Source organism: Thunnus maccoyii, chromosome 10 (assembly GCF_910596095.1).
Source record: "Thunnus maccoyii chromosome 10, fThuMac1.1, whole genome shotgun sequence".
Classification (NCBI taxonomy): domain Eukaryota; kingdom Metazoa; phylum Chordata; class Actinopteri; order Scombriformes; family Scombridae; genus Thunnus; species Thunnus maccoyii.
The window spans coordinates 26,091,682-26,114,324 of NC_056542.1; the positions used below are offsets into that span (position 1 = coordinate 26,091,682).

Consider the following 22,643-nt stretch of genomic DNA (forward strand, 5'->3'; position numbering starts at 1 on the left):
GCATTTCCTGGCATCAAATCAACCCAATGATCCCTATGAGGTCTCAGGAAACAGCCTACAGTCCCATGATACCTTGTCACATACCAAAGCTTGGTCACATTTTAACGAACTGGGTACCCCTTTAGCCTTATTTTTCAACGTGCAGGGTAGTCCGATAAACTTCTATAGAACTCCTACAAAATCTGAAAGAGACACCGTGAGACCAATGACTGATGTGTAGATAAGGTGTCAAATTTCCATATTGAGAGGTGGCGGGTTGGGTGGATGGCTAGATAAATAGATGGCAAGAACTGGACTTTGCTGGAGGAACTGGACTTTACTGCAGGAGACCACTGTTCGCTTACTGTTTCCAACCGCAGTTTTTTAACCATGCTGTGAGTCGGGGGGGGGGGGGGGGGGGGGGCGCTTAAAGATACAGGAGCTAAAACGGCCTGTTTCAGACAGAGGCTGAACTGAAGAGCTGTGTAAAAGGTCAGTATGAGTTAAATAAGGAGTTTTTTGAACTGTGAATCATGCAGAGATATTCCAGTAGAGCCCCAGATTAAAAATATAGACCTGTAAATATGCATAATATGTCCCCTTTAAACAACAATGATTTTTTTAGCATACAGAAAACTACAGCTGCCATGAAAATTTACTGGCATGGCAGTGCAGATACATTGTAACTTGGTTTTGTCAGTATTGTATTCACAAACACTCTTGTCTAAAGTCAGTTTTTCAACTCTTGAGATGTAACCTCTGCTGTCTAAAAGACTCTACACCATTCAGTCTTCTCTGTTCTGTTGTTATTACATGACTGTGTTAATGTCTGAATTAACAGAAGTCACTTTTCTCACCAATGCTCTACTCTTTTGTCGAGCTGCGACATTTGAGCTCATGGGAAATGGGGTTAGTTAAAGGCCACTTAACCGTCTTTATCTAAATTTATTTGATTTTAAATGATGTTTTCCTGAGACAAATCTCAGCTCTGATAGTGTTGCTCAATCATCTCAGACATTTATCAGGAAACTCATTTTGTCAGCATACATTACACATCAGGGCATCAAACACACAGGGCTACGTGCAGTGGGTGACCAAGCTTTGAGAACGAGCACTGTTCTGTTAGTGCTGGACAAACTTAATATACTCTGGAATATCCAACACGGTATTATTGAGTTATAGTTGCAGATAGCCAGACTGGTTGAGACTCACCTAGATTTGGATCCTGATAGATATACTGTGCAATGGGGAAGCAATTACTTGCTTCCCTTGACAAATTTGTTTCAAAATTAATTTTGCTTTATGTCATTACTCATGTGGACATATCCTTTCTGTCTGAAGTTTGCATGTATTTTAAGGGATGATGACAGATTTTGTGGACACATCCTCTCATAAGCCTGGCTTGAGTCACACAGTGTGTGATGTTGGATTACACCCACAAAAGCTCTTAGTGTGACTACTATCACTTTTTCTATGATGGCTGTTTATTTAATAACCCCATCTGAGCTACACACCGTGATGGAAGCAAAGAGCCATAGAAAGCTTATCTTATTGTTCATTTGGTTTAGCTGCCTGCTCTTTTCATCTGAGATCATTAATACATGAGCACCAATGAATCAAAGATGTGTGTGCCATTTATAGTATCATTTTCCTTCACAATTTTCTTCTTTGCCATTCAACTTTGCCTGTTCTATCATCGGTTAACTGCAGCAACAGAAAAACTGGTTCTTTAGCTCTCTGTCGTGAGTCAAACAGTGACCTTACTCCTGCAGTAAGAGCAGCTCTTTCTGTGAGGAACACTGTGAAATCAAAAACTCCAAAGGGTGTGAAAAATTATGGAGAGTAGAGTTGAGTAAAATTACTGCTCCACCTTGAGACTTAATGATGCTCTCTCTCAGATTTCACTTAGAGGTATCACAGCTATGGTTATATTTCACACTAGAACTGCACTGAGTGATAATGATTCATAACTGTCCTTTCATTAAAAACTAATAAACTCTCCTTTCATTAAATCATCATGTGTTTTTTAGACATATTAGATAATGTGTCTTTATTTCTTTCGTGTGAAGAGAGGACATACTACTACCAATCTCAGAATCACACCTTGAGATCAGCACAAAAGCTGAGTGCCACTAACAGTTGTTTTTTTTTACACCACAAAAGGCTAAGAGACAAAAGGCGCTCTTACTGCACCCAGCAGAAAAACACTCAACTGAAGCAGTGATCAACATCCAGACATAAAGATCACTCAGTATGTCACTCAGAAATAAACATGGTGCTCACTCTAACCACATGCAGACAGTGCAGACTCATTTCCTCTCAATTGGCTGTTATCTAATTGATGTTGATGGAGCAAAGATGGGTTGAAGTTCGGCCTCACTGAGAAGCAGTGCAGACTGGAGGCACAATATCAAAAAAGAAGTGCGTGTCGTGTTACATTTAATCTTTGAAATGATTCATTATGATGCATGTGAGCCAACAACCCAGAAATGTAAACATTCCTTGTTTACTGCATTTTTGACTTTTTATCTTGTATTAAACAGAAGATTTTACAGTTTGATTACTTGGGCTTAAGCTGCAAGCTGTGTTTACCACAAACATTGTGCAAAACAGATTCATTTTCTCCCACACTTGCCAGAAAATTATGTGCAGAGCACTTTATCTTATGTTTTGGCACCTTTATGTTTTCATAACTCCTTGCTCATGATTAACAGCAGCATATGGTGTTTGGTGTATTCACTGTTCTGAAAATTAGTTTTACTGACTCACTCTGAGAGAACAGGTGAACCTCATGCTGTGAATGTTTGTGCTCTTGTAATTATGACTGATGCATAATTAGTGGAGACTCTGTTAGTGCACAGCATGTAAAAATCTGAAATAATTAATTTTTTTTCATAATTTACAATAATAATTAATTTTACTCAAACATCATGTGTCTTCTGCTGGCAAAAACAAAACTGTAATCTAGAAGCAACACTGACGTAAACCGTATAAATTAGTACTGGCATTATAACCAAAATCGGCATCAAATATTTCAATTTACTACATAGTATTTCTGCACTTGATAGTGAGAAAATATTGTACTTACAGCAAGATTTTCTTCCTCGCTGTGTTGAATTGCTTTCAGGTCGTAGTGATCGTGTGATACATGGGCACGGCAAACCTTTCCAGAGTGAAAAACCAATTACCACAGCTACATGTCTATTCCCAGAAAAGCATTAGGGAAACAGCATGGGCTTTCCCAACTGGAGAGCATGGGCTGACTCATGAACACACAATACCAAAAATATTATGTGGGCACATGTGAGCTTGACTGCCTCAGAACTAAAGAAAAAGTATATGGAAATAACCATTTTGTTGAATTTCCTCTCCTCACACAATCAAGTATAATTGGCAATCTAGTCTACATCTATGAGTGGAAAGTGTAACGCACAAAGAAAATGTACTTTAAGATTTGGGGAGAACATGCAAATTGCTCACAGCGAGGACTAAAGCCCAGCTATGAACCCAGGACCTGGCAACCACTGACTTCAGTACTTCAGTCTTAGCAGAAATTCAAGAGAAACATGTCAAATTAGTCAATTAGTGCTAATAATGGTAATAAGGAAAATTAGATTTTTATAATTGGCGTTGGCGGTCTGCAAAATGTGATTTTTTTTTTCTGTATTTCCGATTGTTACTCATAAATACTTTGGCTAACTTGCAGACAGACCCTGTCAGCAGCACTTAAAGATCAGATCTGTTGAGTGTCCATGAGCAGGGATGAAAGCAGCACCTAATGCTAGCTATACAATCATGATGCATAGCAACAAATCAGCTGCATTGTATTCAGGTCAGGTTTTACCCTCATGGCTACAAAGACAGAAGAGTTCCCTTGTGAAGTCTCCTTCACTCCACTGCTAAGAAATAAGCTATTCCTAATCACCCTGAGTGGAACACCTACTGTACCATCCGCAAGCACACTGGCTAGAATATTAATGCTCTAATAATGGACTACCTGAAGCATAATGATCACATACATCCCCCACACCACTAGCCATTAGAGTAATGTGAAGATTTCAAACGTTTTTGATATTACCATACCATTAACAACCTATGGCAACTTCCAGAGAGTCATTAGTTTGCCACTGACAAAGGATACATTGAGATACCCAGTCATAAGGTAACTGGTTCGGGGGATTAAAAAAAAACTAAACTAAACTAAAACAGCACAACATGAACAGCATGGCAGTGATCTCCTTCCATGCTTCAACTTTGGTGCCTTTCAGAGAGCTCTCTCTCCTGTTTCTCTGCATTGCTTTGGAAAGACTGGATCATATCAGTTTTGTTGCAGAACAGCAGAGGAGATTAACAATGCTGCAAGATATCTTCAGGTAAGTGACCTGAGGTATATATTCACCAGTCTGTTGTGAACATACATCTGGTGCATCTTTGCCATAAAATAAATGTTTTAAAACAATATGACATGCACATACCACCTTATCTATAAGTACATTTTAATTGCAATTTTCTGGACCTTGCCCAGTTGCACACACACTGCTTTTTGATACTGACAGGTATCCCTAAAAATGTGTTCATAATTGACAAAGTAAATTTTAGAGGTGGAATGTTTGCTGTGAGGTCACTGCACAAATATGTGTGAACAGATCCACAGTTTCTTGGGCAGTGCAAATTAAGGCAAAAAGAGCTGAAAATGTTTTGATTTGAGCAAATATTTAGTGTTCATCCCAAGGCTTCAAGTCCCTGAGTTTTGGTATCTGGATCATGTTTTGCATACTGAGAGTATTTTTGGCAATGCTAGTGATGTGGCTCTAAGGATGTCGGTCTGTTGGTTGGTCTGTGGTCGAAGTGAAATATCTCAACTGTTGGATGGATTGCCATCATATTTGGTACAGATATCAATAGCCATCAGAGGAAGAATTCTAATGACTTTGATGATCCGTGGCTTCTTATGTAGCGCCACCAGCAGGTCAAAAATATTAATTTATCTAGTGAAATATCTCCACATCTATGCACCAGATGGATTGCCACAAACTTTTGTACAGACGTTCATGGTCCTGAGAGGATGAATTGTAGTGACTTTGGCGATCCCCTGACTGCACCACCTTGACATTTTAGTTTTTTAGTGAAATATCTTGACAACTTTTGGATGCGTATTGCTGTTAAATTTGGTACAGTCATTCATGTCCACCTCAGGATGAATTGTAACAACTTTGCTGATCCTTTAACATTCCATCAAGTGCCATCATTAAGTCAAACTTTTGATTTGTCCAGTACTACAACCCAAGACCTGCAGAACTAATGACATTCCCATCAGCCTCGGCTGTACTTTGCATTTAATGCTAATTAGCAAATGTTAGCATGCTTACATGGTAAACTAAGATGATCAACATGGTAAACATACTTGCATCAGCATCTTAACGTTGTTATTGTGCGCATATTAGCATGCTGATATTAGCATTTAGCTAAGTACAGCCTCAAAGAACTGCTCGCTTGGAGCGCTTGTAGAGTGGTGCAGTGCATTAAATCCAATACATGTGAAATTTCCAACCTTGACGCCCCCCCAGTGGTAGTATCAAAACAACACTGTGGCAACAATGTAAGCCTGAGGGTGAATGACAGACTGCACACATTTCCATTAGCACTGTCTTACTATTTTAAAACTATAAACTTGTACCATCAGAATAACTTAAAAAATGCAAGAATTCTGGATTCAACACTGTGAATCATTGCATGTTGGTGATGATTACTTGTGTGGGATACTCGAAGTACAGTAGTTTTCTTTCAACCCCCATACACACAACCCAAAGTGTTTACTGTGTGGGATGTCTCCCTGTGCAATCATGCAGGTGTCAGCTGCTGACAACTGTTTTGCTGTGTCACACAGAGGCATTTCTCCTCCCATTCGCAGCTTAATATCTCACTGTCACTCTAGCACCCCATAGCTTCATAAAACCCTACTAAGCAGTATGATTATCAGTTAAAAGCTTTTGATGTGTGCATATAGCAAGAGAAAAAGAGAAGGCGACAAAGGGCAGACAGCTGAAGGTTATCTTTAAAAAGGAGACTGTCCCACACTTTAATTTTCTAGTACTTGTCAAATGCAAAAATGCAAGTGTACATAACCTAGTAATGAGACTACAGTAGTTCTATAAAAAGAAAAATTGTGTTTATTAAATGCTGCTGTATTTCCTTTTGTATTGTGTGTTTTTACCATATTATAATGATTAAGTATGCTGTATGTGTACTATAGAACCATTCAGACTCCCATCCCATTCAAGGAAAGTAGGCTACTATAAGTATCAATACTATAACGAGATAATAGTTGATTAAAAGGTATTCATTTTAAGTAGATAATTAAAAGAGTAGTTTTCAAAGTAAAATGTAAGGCAAATGTCGACAAACTGCAGAGAATGTGTTGCTTAGAGCCATAACCACATTAGATGTACATTTCACAAATAGATTCATACAACTGGGTGGAAAGCCTTTACACTGCTGTTCACTCCAGCAGTCCTCTTTAGCCTTAATGAACCATTAAGCATTACAGCTGTTTTTTCTCCTCAAGCATAACTGCAACTATTAACTATTAACTAGACAATGTTTCCAATTTATACCATGGTTGTGTGCATACAGTATATTGTAGCCTATTCCCTTCTTCATAACTGATAACATGATTTTTCCTGCGGTAACAACCATTTTTTCACAGGATCAATGTTTATTTCATGTCTCTTCTATTCTGTCCTGCCCTCATGCGAACACACTGACAACATGTGCAGACAGATGTGCTCTCTCAGACTGGGCTTGGGCCAGAAACAAACAACTGTGTTTGTTATGTTCTTGTAGTTCAGGAGATGATGATGCACAGGAAATTACACAATAATCCTAATCCTAGTGGAGGATGCATTTAGTTTATTTTCATGTTTAGGTCACAACAAAATTTGTTCTCCTGTGTAGAATATCAAATGACACCTAATGTATCACAACAAATTCCTAAAAAAAAAAGAAGAAGAAAAAAAAAAGAGGACGATAAAAAGTTAAATTTTCCAATTAAACGTTTTAGTGAATAATCTACATCATAATCAACTTTTTATCCAGTTGAAATTTTCCAGCAAGCCAAGTGCAGCAATTCAAGTGTAACAGTTATTCCAGCAGTTATTACATTTGTTCGAAAGTATTTTTCAAGATCCATACAAAAATATCATTATAAAAATAAAAAAATATTTAAGTCTCAAATTAAGTGAAAGACAACTGATTGACAGGACACTACAGCAGGCAATAGAAAATGACAAAATACATTGAAAAACAGTGAAAGAGAATGAGACATTGAAATATGTACCAATTAGGTAAATAGTTCTTATATACACAATAAAACCAACAAGTAAAAACATGAAATGAGGTGTTCCAAGAGTGCACATACAATTGGACCCATCAAGTAAGGTATAGGGAGGGTTTAGAGAGAAAGGGCTGTGACAGTTTAGAGCACATCAGATTAAATTAGCTGTACAATATTACAGCATTTTTCATCTGGGTCTTTTAGATGTACAATCATTTATTTGGATTCTATAGTTACGAAAACAATTATCAGCTGAAGGTCAACTAGAGCTTCTCAATTATATAACATGTATCACACAAACACACCCTTTCTAGGTGAACCCCTGATATGTTCATTGATGTTTAACTGAAAAACACAAAAAATATATTTATGTGTACAGCATTATAACGATCATTTCATGTCAGAAAGTGTTTAAGAAAATAAAATTTCATAGCATTACTAGTGTCAAGCTCATGAAATTACATAATCTGTTTGAAGGTCATTTAGTACCAACACTGTGCCTCTCAAACCCATGTAGAAATGCATCTTTATATATCTGTAACAGAATACAACCGTAGATCAATATAAATCTTTTTCACTACCTATGTTAACATCAAATAACCCGTTAATATTTTTGAAATGCATTTCATTCAATTTAGCTACTGGAAACTCTACTGAGATCTTTTTAACATACACATATCTTCGTAGAAAAATGAACATACACACGATTTTAGAACAGTCATTAGAGTTGATTTTAAGAAACATCAGTGTTTTTTTTAATGTTAGTGGATCATCGTTTCCTTTATTTTGTTCAAGTTTTCTAGCAACACAATAATTAGAAATGTACCTTTTAAAAGCGTCAGTTCATCCATCCATATCCATTGTTCGCAGTTTTCAGTATTTTATTAATTGTTTCAGTGGTTGTAACTGCACCTGTATAATCTGGATGGACTAACCTTTTAAACTATTATCTTTTTTTAAGAGTACTTTTGCTACAAAGTCAAATGTATTATTTCTAAATACTAACTGTAGAAGTCAACCATGAGCAACCAAAAGTGTGGCCAAGAGCAACAGTACAGCCACATTCCTCCTTGTCTCATAACTCTGAGGTTTAAATGTGTATACAGTGTGGATGTGTCAGAGGTGGCAGATCATGCCCTAAAGCTCCAGCTCCTTTGGAAGGGCTGGAAGGGTTTCTTGATGTTGAACAAGAAGAGTTGAGGTTTGAGTTTTGGAGTTTTCTCAGGTATGACAGCAGCTTTACTTTCCTCAGTGGGGAATCGATTGTGGTAGATTTCTGGGTAAGACTTTTGGAACTGAAAAGGGGAGGAAATGCATATTTACTGTACAGTATATGTTAAAATATTAAAACATCCCTTTGGACCCCTACACAAATATGGAAGACAGAATAGTGGGCTGCCCTCCAGATATGTGTCCCCAAGGTTGAGAATAAATCCCCAGGCTCAAACAGATATTGGGTTTAGAGCTTTATTTACTGAACCAAGGCCTTGGCACTCTTGGATATTTTTGGATAGATTCCAACTGCTGACATAACCCTGGATTTCTCTGTTTCCTGTGAACCTATTTGGAATTAATGCACTGCTGGTCAAACTAAAATAGTTAGAAGACATCACCACTTTGGTTTGATGAACAGTTGTTTTCTTGACATAAAACCATTTGTTTTTAATATCCTTTGTGTTGCCTTTTTGAAGTTCTCTTTGTTCACAATTTTCCTTCGCTCCAATTTTACACTTTGCTCTACAATTTGCAGTCTTCCTTTAGTGCCTTTAAATGAATAGTCCAGTAGCAGTGGCTATACAAATAAATGCCTACAGCCTATTGCTCAAATCAGTCTGATTATGCTGTATTCCCAAGGCCCATCAAGACTTTAAGGAGACACCTCCCACTGAATCTACTGTGCATTTAATGTTAACCCGTCTACTTTCGAAATAATATGAACATACCTGTTTGAGCCTTTTCCTCTTGTCCTTGGCAGGTAGCTCTTTGTCTGCAATCAGGCCTTCCAGCAGCTCCTGCAGGGGGGTCTGGGTGCCTATTACCTTCTGTTCCTCAGACTCCACCCTGCTGATCTGTTTACAAAATGCTGGAGATGTGCTGAAGTCTGTATCTGAACCTGCATATTTTATCTGATGGAAGAAACAAAGGACGTGTTGGATTGATGGACTCAGAATGCCAACCATCTTTATGATTACAAATATGGCAGAATGGAAAATATTGGTTTATTGCTGTAACACAAACTGTCATATCCTGGATTAAGATTGTTTTGTTAAATAAAGAAATAAGAGAAAAAATTAAAAGGACATTTAGAACTGCTGATTTACTGCTTTACCATCAATAAATAATTCCTGCTATTGAGGAACTAGCCCTATTATGAGCCAACAATACAACTAAAGTCAAACATTTTATGCATGTATGGTGTAAAATATAGCCAGTAATCTGAACCTACTGACATTACCTGGCTACAAGTAAGAACATATATGTGGCTCATCTTTCTGTGACACTCAATCTAGGTTGTCAACTATTGCAGTTTTTTGAGGATTCATTTTGGTGATTTGGGATCCAACTTCTGAGTAGCCTAACTGTAACAGCATCCTCAGTGGGTGGCTGATTATGCCTACATGTTCCTCAGAAGAGTTTAATGAGGATAATTAATATGACTACCAGTAAATATGAATAATATGTTTAGTTTAGTTCACTACCATTCACAGCATGTGTAAGCATATGCATCCACTGTTGGACTCAAAGATAAAAATCAATCAATCCCACATTTGTAGGCCAAACAGTGTTGCACAGTCAATACAGTCTGTGTTCTACATTTTCTGATGTGCCCGCCAAAAGGAAAAAAAAAACACATGCACACATCAATATGAGCAAGCTGGGCACAAATGAATGAATAAAAAGACAGAAGATCTCAGAAACACCTCCTCTCGCTCCACGGTGCCGATCACGAAAGGAAGTGCAAAATGCAAGAGAAATTGTGTCATTGGTTCTGTCTCTGTGAAAGTTTTGTTCCTGCAATGTCATGAGTAACTATCCTTTCTTTAATGTTAGCGTGAGACTGTTTTTCAATCCAATGCCCAACCGTTCCTGCAGGATTTCCAACCATTACTGCCTCCTCCCGCAGATATGTAATCCCACTACTGCCTGCTCCTGTGGAGATACTGATCACTCCAGCCCACAATGATGTTTTCTATTGAAAATCTGTATACCACATGCTGCAGGGAAAATAAGGCACATGCCGTTTTCTATAATATGTTATGTGTGCACATATTTTTTATTTAAAGAAACAATAGTAGTTTCTACAAGGTTACAGTGTAAGAATGAAATAAAACTGGTTTAGCTTGAAGCAGTGGGAACCAAAGGTGGGTAAAAGCCTTTTTATGGTGTTTCCCATAGCAACAGATGCAAACCAGAAGCTGGAACATTAGGTTTCAGTGCAGCAGTGACAAAAAAAGGAAAAAAGGATGCCACTCTCATTTAGTATTATTAATGTTATTCTTATGTTATGAGCTGTTTAAACTGTTTATAAATGTTTAAACTGAATTTATGCATCATATAGTGAATTTAATTTCATATCCCCTGATCATCCTGCAATGATGCTGCTGACCTGCTTCTCCCATATGTATTCTTGTTGCAACCCTCTATCACAGATCTCAGTCTACCACAGAAGCCAATCAAAAGAAGTCCATTTTGCCAGATGGGACGTTGTGCCCACAACTCAACACGGTGACACCGAGAGCCTCAAGTTACTGTGACTGTTTTCCACTCACATTAACATAAAAATGTACGCAATTTGTGTACTTTATGTGCCTTTAATCAATATATAATTTACCAGTAACTACCATTTTTCCACACATGGACTGTGGGACTGTAGGCAGGATACTGACCTGAACTCTTCGAAGGTGGGACAGGTGCTCCTCAACTTGGCAATGCAGCTTGGAAGGCACTTGGAAGATGGTGTTGTAGTGCTCCATCATGAAGGTCACCAGTTTGGTAGCAAGCAGCTCGTCCAAGTCCATATCATCTACTGAGCCCAGAACACAGTGGGAGAACATCTGCACCATCTGGACAGGGGAACAGGAGATAGATTGGAAACTAACTTCCAGCTACACTGTAACTACACATATACACGATATGATGGGCAGTGGTCAAATAGATCCAGAACAGCCCTGCAAAAAAATAATACCTTCATGAACTGTTGAATTTTGTATGCATGCAGTGTTAGAGAATGGGATCTTTTTTGAGTCTGGTAGTATTATCTAGATGGCTTAATGACTGCATAATAAATACAGCCTGAGGTGCTACTAAAACATCAAGCTAAGAAGTGCCTGGAGACTCTAAATTGAGCCCAAGGTCAGATCTTTAAAAAAATATACTACTGAAGTAATCCTTAACATTTTTGTGAGTAATTGCAGTGTGCGCCATAAAAAACACTAATCAAAAAATAACATTGGTAAAACAAGGCTTATAGTGAAGGGATTTGAAGAGCGATTTGCTCATCCTCCCAAAATCAGGTTAAAGCCACTAATCAGCTGTAGGGATGGGTATTGTTAGGATTTTATCTTATCCATGCCCTTAGACCGGTCCGGTTCATACGGTTCATACTAGTTCTTTTTCATTACTAAAGAAATGGGGTTTCTTGAATTGTTATAAAAAGAATAGAACAATATTAGAATTGATTTATATTTTAAATCTAACCACATATTGTTTTGTAGAGCAGCAATAGTAAAGATTACAACAGCAAAGTTACTATATACACTCAATAATGTCTCACTGGAAACAAATCTAAAATGTCAATAAAATAAATAATATTTCTGACATCAAAATACTTAGTGAAGTTTAGATAGAATGCCCTCTGTCCTGCTCCCTCTGCTGCAGGTAGACAGAGGAGGGGCTGGTTTGGGTGGGGGTGGAGGGGGCTGCCGTCTCAGCCAGTAGTTTACAGGAATTTGCCACATTTTAAGATCTGTGGCAAACTAAGCTAAACTGTTAATTAGTCAGCTTTCATACAGACAGCTTTCATTTGTTTATAACAATTTGCTACAGACAAAGCAGTTGAAAATATCGCTTTTCTACGTTTATGCTTGTTGAACAGGTGGTCTGATAAAATACTCTTATTGGCTTATCACTTGCAAAGCTTTTATTGCACAGTAATGAGTGTAGCATTAAAAGTATGTGGATCGGGTATCAGCCTCTGCAGCCATCTGAAGACCCACAAGTAGATGACCTAACGGAGAGGACAGTCATACTCGCCTCGAGTCACCCACGATGTATGTATGTATGTGTGTGTGTGTGTGTGTGTGTGTGTGTGTGTGTGTGCATGGAGGATCTGAGCCCCACCCTTGGTCAAACTCTAACACAGACAGCAGGGAACAGAGGCAGCACGACCATAAATTACACCAGAAAGTGGTAGAGACTCTCAGCATAGTTTTTTTCTGTTCATTCGGCTTAGAAGCTGTGAAAAAACACTTAGGTGCTGTGCCCAAGTCTTCTAATGGTAGGAAAAACTCTGATTTTTATCAATCGCATCCACATTTTGGAAAATATATACATATCCCGCGTTTTTACAGTTGAATCCTACAGATATGTATATTCAGACCACTACATATTCCAAAGCACCTTTTCCAGGTAGAAAGTATTATCCAAAACACAGAAAAGTTGACTTTTAATGAGGGATAATGACCCTCTGGTCAAACAATATTTCCCACAGCTTCCCTCTGCACATAGAACTGCCTGTTTTGTTTCCTCCTCTGAGACTCAGATGTGTTCACCTCACAATCTAATATAGCAATGCCACAATGGCAGACAAAAACCTCTAAAACGTTGTCAAAAAAGTATATCAGAAGCGCTACAGAGGTACTGTTAATTGCAGGACTAACTAACTAACAATGTGTCCTTATATTACCAAAAAACTATTCCGTATGACCGCAGCAAACCAAATGAACAGTTCAAAGATATGTTATGTTAGGAATATGTACCAGTGTGCGTGTGGCGATGGTGTCATTGAGTGGAGGCAGTTGGGGATTCTGGCAGACGCGGGCCATGAGTCGCAGTAAAAGCTGGAGGCGTCTTCGGTTGGGCGGCGGCAGTAAGAGACTGCTGACTTGAAGAGCCTCAGTGGCTACCTCCGGCTCTTGCAGCAGGCCTGCAGAGATATGAGGAGAGGAGAGTCATGCTCTCTGAGGACAAACATACATGCTGGACAAAATAAACACCAGCAACTTTCTCAGTGGCAGTGTACAAATATTAGTGGTGTATCCGTACAATGAAGCACTCACTGAGAATGTTGACAAAGACTTCATATAGATGGAAAGTCAGCAGAGGTTCTTTGAGTCGCTGAAAGTAATCTGCTACTGTTCTCAGCACATCTCTCTCGAAACCTGGGTACACTGGCTGTTTGGTTTCATTGCCATTAGGCCCTGGGAAAGATTTTATAGTATACGTGTGCACACACACAGAAATAGGTTAAACATTCATATATTCACATATAAACAGTTCACCCCACAGTGAGATATCTATCACCTGCAGAAATTGCATCCACTTTACCAAAATGATAAATCCTATCATTTTAGAGATTTTACTCATGTCCTTCAGGTGCTTGTATCTGCTGCAGCACATGGTACACCAATCCCAACCAAAGGAGATGTTCTTTTTGGTTTTATAACATTAATGTTTGAAGACAGCAGAAAATGTGTACTTACAGTTGGCGAGGCATTTCATTGCTGACACCACCCAATAGGGCATGTCCTCTGGAGATGAGAGAGGAGATAGGTGAGTCATAACATAATAGTCAAAACAAAGCAATTGTTCTTCCAATTAATGCACCATACCAGCTTTGTTCTCCAATATGACTATGCCTGTCTTATTGACGCTGAACACATTGTGAACAATGTGCCTGCCTTTCACATGTGTTGGATTTAACACTCCATCCAATGTCTTTAGGCCCAGCACTCTCTGCAACCTAAAGGAACAGTGGTTGAATCAAATATTGAAGAGAATAAACTACAAACAGCATGAACAGTGGAAGAGAATAATATGTAAAGGGGTTACATACTGTGCAATTGTCATTGATTTCCAGATATGGTCCACCTGTTTCGGAGTAATGTCCTTCCTGCGTATGAGCTTGCATTCATTGACATCCCCAATCGCTACACTGTGCCTTTTATTCCACAAATCTGAAGTCTGTTCAAAAAGGAACAGAGACATGTTAACTTTACACTGAGTGAACAGAAAAATAGAAACTCAACCGCCGTGTAACTAAATCCTACTTTTGTGAAACTGAACATCTGCTTTTGTTGTTGACATTCTGAGCTGTGTTGATTTAACTCTCCGGTACTTTTTGACACTGCACTTTGTGTGGTCCTTGCATATGATTAAGAGAGGATTATACATGCTTATATCTCATCCTGACCTGACTACTGTAATGCCCTTTACGTTGGTGTTAGCCAGGCCTTCCTCTCACGTTTGCAGTTGATCCAGAATGCTGCAGCTCGTTTTTTAACATGAACATGCACACAAGAGCACATTTCCCCTGTACTGGCCTCCGTTCACTGGCTCCCTGTATGTTTGATTTTGTTTGCCTATAAATCATTAAATGGGCTAGCTTCAACCTTTCTCTCTGACCTTTTACAACCTCACGTCCCATCAAGGTCACTCAGGTCCGCTGACCATTGCTTCTGGTTGTCCCAGGATCAAGGTCGTAGCACAGGGGAGAATGTGCCTTTGCAGTTGTAGCCCCCAAACTCTGGAACGAGTTGCCTCTGCATGTTAAGCCGACCCCTACACTGCCTGTTTTTAAATCACACATCTTTATTCCTTGGCTTTTAACTCAGTATGAGAGTTGCCTTTCTTTGTCTTTTTGTCTGTTTGTCTGTCTTTGTGTTTTTATTGTGTTGTTTTATGGTTTTGCCATTTTGATTGTACAGCTCTTTGGTCAACTGTTGTTGTTTTTAAATGTGCTTTATAAATACATTTGACTTGACTTGCATAGAAGGCATTGCATTGTAAGGTGTGGTGGTTCAAATATTTTTTTGTAACATTGTATTTACTGCAGGGCTCGTATACCACTTTGCATTGTTGCTTTGTTTTTTGAGTACTGTATAAACTTGAGTGCAGAATGATGTAAATGACACACAGTGGTAATTGAAACAGGGGCTACATTCAAATTCATCAGTCTTGTCATTTGCTCCTCTATTAAGTTTGCTTACACATTCCAAGCACAGCAAGTATCTACGCAAGCACAGGAGGGGCTGAAACAGCTCTGTCTCTTTCTCACCATGACAGCTGACTTCAGGGGTGCAATGTTTTCCTGTTGTGGTAATTCTTCGTAGTCATCCCAGCGAATGAGTCTTGGCAGGTCACTGCTGTCTCTCAACAGTTGCCTTGCTGGAAAAGACTTCAGGGGTGACAATGTGGGGAACCTGGAAAGAAAGACAACAGCACTGGGATCAGCCGAGTAAGGAAAGGGTAAATAGAGAGCATGCAATGATTTCTGTTATATCAAGTAACAGCCATGGATGTATAAAGAGAACTGGATACAGTGTTGGAGGCTTGGAGGGATTTATCAACATATTGGTCCTGCTGCCAGATGCTGCAGGGATTTAATGAACTGAAGGAGAGGTTTGTCACACAGTATAAAGCAGCTGTGGACAGCGGATTGTAGAGTTGGTTGGAGACTGTTTAATTGAAATAAATTATCTACTGTATATGTTAAGCATTAATCCGTTGTTGCAGCACGTCTGCAGCAAGTATTTCATATGAAACACAAGCGCCTCATACTGTATCAGAAGGCTATATGACGCTCACAAAAAACAAAGGGATTTTATGAGAATAACGTATGACTGCAGCGTTCTACTATAGTCATATGAAAATGGCAGACATTCAGTCCAGTAAGAACTGCTCATCTGGCGCATATGCCAAAAATGTTTCTAACTTCTGGCTTTACTTGGGGGGGGGGTATGTGGCCCACTGAATATGCGCAGTAATGTTGCGGAGCCAGCTAACTTCCAATTTAGCCCTCCACTAACTTGAATGGGGATAAAATAATTCAATTGTGCAGCTCTTCTAGACTTTCCGAATGTTATCGGACTGAATGGATCAAATTCTGAAAAGTGAAACAAGTCATTCTGTGGAAGTTATGACGCTCAAAAAAATGTATCCACTGTTTTACAGCCGCTCCTTTCCCCCGTGATTGTGTGCAGGAAAAATACTTTTTGGCCCAGTGTGCATCACGTGACAGACCTGGATGTTTCAATAACACGGTTTGACCACTAAGTCACATTGGCTTCAAAGCCCGGTGCTGTTCCTGGGGGCTTGGCAACAACACCCAGTAGCTGGCAAATCTCATGGCCGGAGATGCAGAAGACTTTTCTTCACTGATTAATAGACACAACCTGTCACACCTTTTCCATCTCTACTCCATAACTACATAAGCTTTAAATTGCCTTTTAACAAATGGCCCGGTAGAAAAGAAAAGTATAAATTTGCCCTCCAGGCCAACTCTGAACTTTACCACTTAAATTAAGTGATCAGGGAAATGTGATGTTTTTCCTCTATATCCTTCTCATTTTTACTGAGCTATGTTACCAGAGCACGACCGGTTTAAATTGCTGTTGAACTCTTGCTGAGGCAAATGATTGGAAATGTTGGCTGACTGTCAAGAAATTATGAGTGCTTTCACACCTAACCTGTTTCGTTCAGTTCAATCAAACTCTGGTGCTTTTGCCCGTTAAATTCCGTTAGTTTGAACAGGTGAGAAAGTCATCAATTAAACGCTGATGCAGCCAAAACCAGAGTCCACATGGAAGCGGACAGAGATCCACGTTTTCAGTCTGTCTTGGTCTGCTTCCAGGTGGACTCGCTGTGCCAAAGCAAAAAGAGACCAACCACAGCATTTTATGATAGTAGATATGTAATTTTGGCATTCAAAAGCCAATTTACTTTTAAGTCCATCTGCTGATCATAAAATGTTAAGAAAGCGTTCTCACAATCTTTAGGCTGTATAACCTATAAAATGCAAAATCGTTTGGTGACTATGGTAACACATACAGTATGCAGGTCAGCATTTGAACGCAGGGATTTTTCCAGATACATCAGAAAAAGAAAACATGGTTCAACAATAAGACTTGCCCGATTGCCTGGGGCAAGTAAAATGCCACACCAAGCTAGTAAATCGAGTAACTCACTTTCCCTATCAGGCAAGATTTTCAAAGTCATGTGGCTGAATATTTAGGTGATTTCGACAACAAGTCAACTCTCGCGAGATTTCAGAATGTGACTTTTCCTTGAGCGAGACTTGGTCAGACACAATAACAAACAGACCGGATCGAGCGAAAGGTAAAGAAAAATGTTTATTTCTCTGTATGGTCCTTTCCACAATGTTGTTAGAATAACAATCTGAGCCTGTCAGTGGCAAAAACAAGCACGACGAACACTTACAGGGCGCTATTGCCCCAAAGGATTTGCAACCCGTTTTGCAGCTGCCGGTTGCAGCTCTCTCGCTCAATACTGAACCAATTTTTTAAAAATGTTGTCCCCATTAGTCATTAAGTCACAAAAAGATGGGAAAATAGGGTCCAGGTTGAAAAATACTGAAGTTTCCCTTTAAGAAACAGAAATTGCACAATGGGAGATAATCCTTTCTGCAAATTTAGATATTAGCACATCTCTGCATATAATGTAGTAACTGTATTAGAGATGATAATTCATCATTAGTACCTGTACAGGTGACCATTGTCTTCAAAGTCCTCTGTCCCATGGCGTCCTTTGATGTCTTCAATAACATGGGCCTTGAGAAACTTTCTCAGCAGCTGCAAAGTCTGGTAGCGAGTCACCTCCGGCCCAAAGTTGTCATTGTGTTTCAGCAACTCATGAAGATAATCCACAGCCTCGGATCCCGTGAAACTGAAATCATAGTAGCGGAAGTGCGCCCAGTGCCTTCTCAGCGGCATGCCTCCACGGAAGAGTTTAATGGTTTCATTCCACTGTAAAAGGGAGAAATACAAGAGTGCAGTGTGAGAAAGGCTGAATGTAGAAAGTGAAAAAAAAAAAAAAGTTCAATGAAATCTAAGTCAATATACTGTATGTAGTTATGGTCAGATTTAACAGCTGCCATCCTTACCCTAACTACATGTATATGTGTATCTGACAGAGGAAGATTTATTGCTGTTTGATATCCCGCATTTGTTGTATTTTCATTCATTCTTTATTATTATGATTAGAAAAGTAAGTAAGTTTTGTAATCGAAAGAACTGATACATCATTACTGAGTGTTCCAATCAGTCTAGCATAATATACTGTTTAATACGGCCTGTAAATATTCTGCTGAAGCTACTGTTCTGACAGAGCCCAGATAACACCAAGTTCCTCTTCTCAATGACATGAGTTAGTTTGCTGATTGGGACATTTTTGTAGTTATACTCCCAAAAAGGGATACATCCAACAACATGTGAGTCAAGTCAGTTTTATTTATATAGTCCCATATCACAAATCAAAGATTTGCCTCAAGAGGCTTTACAATCTGTCCAGCATACAACACCCTCTAGACTCCCCACCCTGATAAGGAAAAACTCCCCAGAATTATACAGCCAACTAGAATAAAAAAAGGAAAAAAAGAAGAAAAAAAAAAGAAAAGAAAAAAAGTGCTCCATTTAGGATTCTGCACATTAATTTCTTAGAATATTTGTATTGCAGCACTTTGATAACAAATCTGTTTGCATAACGATCACCTGCTATACTTTATGATGACTATAAAACTCACTTATTGTTGATAAAGTTTCACACAAAGGATCTAGGCCATATTCATTTTCATTCACATATGTCCATTGCTTTCATTCTAATAGAAAATGCAGGACAAAGACCATTAGGGAGAATTACATTGTTGAAAACACAGCAAGTTCTGAAAGGACTCATCATCCTCTATTCACTACAAAAGCAGGCACATATCACTAGAACCCTACAGTATGTATCTCTTATGTTTTGGATGATGCAGAGGTTATCATATCTCACAAAGTATCCATATGGGAAGGAGAAAAATAAAAGCAGCAGATAAAAGCAGAAAAGGAGAACTATCCAAGGTCATTACAACCCAGGAGAGTATCCCACTGTATGAAGCAGATGCAGTTATCATAAAAAGCTCACTCTGGCTGGCCTGTACCTCAAAAAGAGCTACACATGTGATGTGAAATATAAAAAAAAAAAAACACAAGACAAGTAAAATCCAGGCTGGCCTTAAACCACTGGGAGAAGGGAGTTAGGTCTTTGTCTGTGTGTGTGTGTGTCTCTCTGTCATAAGTCTTTTTGGGGCAGCAGGTGGAATGCCGTCTTTTTTCCAGGGTTTCATTTTGGAGAAAAAAAAGCTTTGTGGACTTTGTGTAAAATATGCTTCTGTATGAATCAGGAAATTAGCTCTTAGCGCCCATATATTCACAGAACACATTATCATTATCTTTAATCAGTTCGGGACACATGAGTAATACAATTACTGCTCATGTAAACACTAAGGGCGTATTCCTGTGAAAAGAGTGATCGGAAATGTGAAAAACAACACTGCTGTTAAATATTTCTGACACAGGAACAGCAAAAATAGAGCATTTAGAGCATTATGCTGTTATTGGTGTTTATGATACCACAGTGCACCCGCTGCAGGGGCAGAGCAGAGCATCGTTACTGTGACACAGACGTTTTGCCCCCCAAAAGGTTGTTTTTGTAAGTGACTCGACGACTCTTTTTAAAGGCTAACAAACTTTTTGTGATGTTTTGAGAGCTTTCCTTGCCGTGAGGACACTTAAACTCTCTACATTAGGAAGAAAAGTACAGATAGCACATGCAACGTTAACTGTTAGCTAATTAATTAACGTTGCGTTAAACTCCCCTTAACGAGTAAGTACGTCGTCGCTTTCGCCTCCTTAAGGTGTTAATATCAAATAACTCTAACTCTATCAAATAACTATCAGGCTAAACGTTTACATAAAAGACATACATAAAGAAAAGTTTAACTAACGTACCGTTACACATAAGTTACATTGTAAAACTTAGCTCAAAGCTTTTCAATGTCACATTTGACTGAGCCTCGCTAACTTTACCACACTCACCAGCTTTGTCGCCCTGTATGGACCCGGTCCGATAACTCTGCCTTCCATTCTGATGATGAAGATCCTGTTCACTCATATGAAAACATTGAGATATAAAACTTTTATAAGCTTTTTAAAAGCTTAAGCCGCAGATGAAGACAGGAGTCGAGTCTGGACGGATAGAGACGTTGCTGCCAACTTTGAATCTCCCACGTCACGTCAGTTGAACAACGTGATTAGACAGAAAGCTGATCACGTGACCACCGGGAATGCAGCGTTTATGAAGGCATGTGGCAACACAATAAACACATCTACATACTAGTTCAAACAAGAACAGTTATTATAGTAATAATATGGAACTATTTTTTTTATTTTTTTAAATTTAATTTACGTAAGGAGCATATTAAAATAACATAAAAACAAACAAAAACATCCATCCATTACCTTTACCACTTGCTCATCAAATTAAAGTTCAGTCATATTTGTCTGCAATAGTAAATACCATTTTATCTAGCCTGCATCTAGCCTAAGTATTGATATATTTGGATCTATCTCTTAAATCTGCTATATACAACATTCAGTCACATGCAATATGAACTTTAAATATATCTAAAATGCCCTACATGGTTTATCTATTTATGTAAACACTCTTAAATTAAAGCTAAAGTTGGTGTGTAACCTCATGGTAATTGTTCCATATTATCATAGCATGTGCCAGCACAACTGGAATTCATATTGAAACAAATGGATCTAAATATCAAAGGGAAATCATTAGTATGTCAATACTGACCATTATTCAAAACATCTTATGAGTCAGTCGCCCCCCCTGTGACTTCTAAGATTCTGACACCAACGTACCTTATCATCTCCATAGTGCTTTGATTGATTGAAAATCAGTATTCCTATATTAAACATTGAGCCACATAATCTTTATTCAAGGTCTCCGATCAGATTGCTAGGGTTAGTATCAAATTACATGTATTATAAAGGCTAGTTGTAAGTTAGGATCAATGAAAATCACACAAACCATTTATAAAGTTAAATTTTATTGATTCAAATCACATCTCCTGAGGAAATGGCACATTTTAGACCAATTGAAGAGAAAGTCTAATTTTCTATATATATGCTGTGTATCAGACAGGAGGGATTTAAAAAGTTGGGGCAAGATAGCTACTGTGGTGCTCAAAAAGCAGAGAAGGACCTTAAAAAATCTCAATCTTTAAACAGAACCTGTGATACTTTCTGGATAGACAGGAAATTACAGGAGACTAACGAAAAGGAAATAATTGCAGAGATGACCTTCTCCAAATCAGTGGAGGATCACTGCTTAATAATTCAAACTATTCATAGCTGCACAGAGGATGATTGCAGAACCCCAAAGATAAAAAGCAACACAAGACAAGTAAAATCCTGGCCCTAAACCATTGGGAGAAGGGAGTTATGTGTTTAGCTCTGCGTGTGTCTCTCTGTCAGAAGCCTTTCTGGGGCAACATGTGGAATGCTATCTTTTTTCTAGGGTTTCTTTTTGGAGGAAAAAAGCTTTGGAGATTTTGATACCATAAACTATGAGTTTACTATTGAGTACTTTGTTGAGAAAAGACTGACATAAAAGCTGAGTAACAGGCAATTGTTAATGTTATAACTACCACCTGTTCATAGCTGCACAGAGGATTACTACACAACCTGTTAAACCTGTTTTTCAAAATTTGAACTGGAATAAAGCAAAAAGCAAATTGGGCACCAATGAGTTATGGGTCTTACAGTCATACAGATAACTCAGTAAACTTGTTTCTGTTATCAGGACATCATCTTCTACAATTTCAGCAAAACACACATGCATACTACCACCACTGGGGCCACTGAAAGGAACGGTCTGCTTATGTATAATAATGACAGAGAAAGAGCTTATATATAGGGAGTGGGGGAGGCTCTCTGGACCCCTATGGCCTTTCACAGCATACCCGAGCCACAATCTAACACATGTAACTATCACCTTCCTGTGTAACACTGTCATACCCAAACTAGATTTTCACAAGGCTATGGATACAGAAATCATCAGAGCTGCAGCAGCTGCAACATTTGCTGTAAAATCCAGAGCACACTGCTTAAGCTTTTAGGCCCATTTACTATGCTGATGCCTATAATGAAAAGGAGACACACTGCATCTGTACCTTACAGGCGATGATATAAGGAGTTCCCTTTTTTCCATTCCCTGAACTGCAGCAATGTGTACAGGTGCATGATCAGTATGGTCACGACAG

General features: G+C 38.7%; 1 protein-coding gene across 1 annotated transcript; it reads right to left on the minus strand.

Annotated features, from left to right (window-relative positions):
• Positions 1-6,873: 6,873 nt before the first annotated feature.
• depdc1b (DEP domain containing 1B) lies at positions 6,874-20,607 on the minus strand. Its single transcript, XM_042425116.1, has 11 exons — positions 20,404-20,607; positions 18,029-18,294; positions 15,588-15,732; positions 14,367-14,494; positions 14,143-14,273; positions 14,014-14,061; positions 13,591-13,731; positions 13,291-13,457; positions 11,200-11,376; positions 9,256-9,438; positions 6,874-8,607 (listed from the first exon to the last, which is right to left on the minus strand). Exons 1-11 carry the CDS (start codon positions 20,449-20,451, stop codon positions 8,443-8,445), a joined length of 1,599 nt encoding a protein of 532 aa, XP_042281050.1. The 5' UTR covers positions 20,452-20,607; the 3' UTR covers positions 6,874-8,442.
• Between the last annotated feature and the right edge of the window lie 2,036 nt (positions 20,608-22,643).

Bases quoted from the DNA above. Each gene is read 5' to 3' on its own strand.
- depdc1b (XM_042425116.1), bottom strand. From the start codon at position 20,451: ATGGAAGGCAGAGTTATCGGACCGGGTCCATACAGGGCGACAAAGCTG. The intron at 14,062-14,142 runs GTATGGTGCATT...TCTCATCTCCAG, and splicing joins CATATTGGAGAACAAAGCTG to AGGACATGCCCTATTGGGTG. The intron at 13,458-13,590 runs GTGAGTGCTTCA...ATATCTCTGCAG, and splicing joins AGTCTTTGTCAACATTCTCA to GCCTGCTGCAAGAGCCGGAG.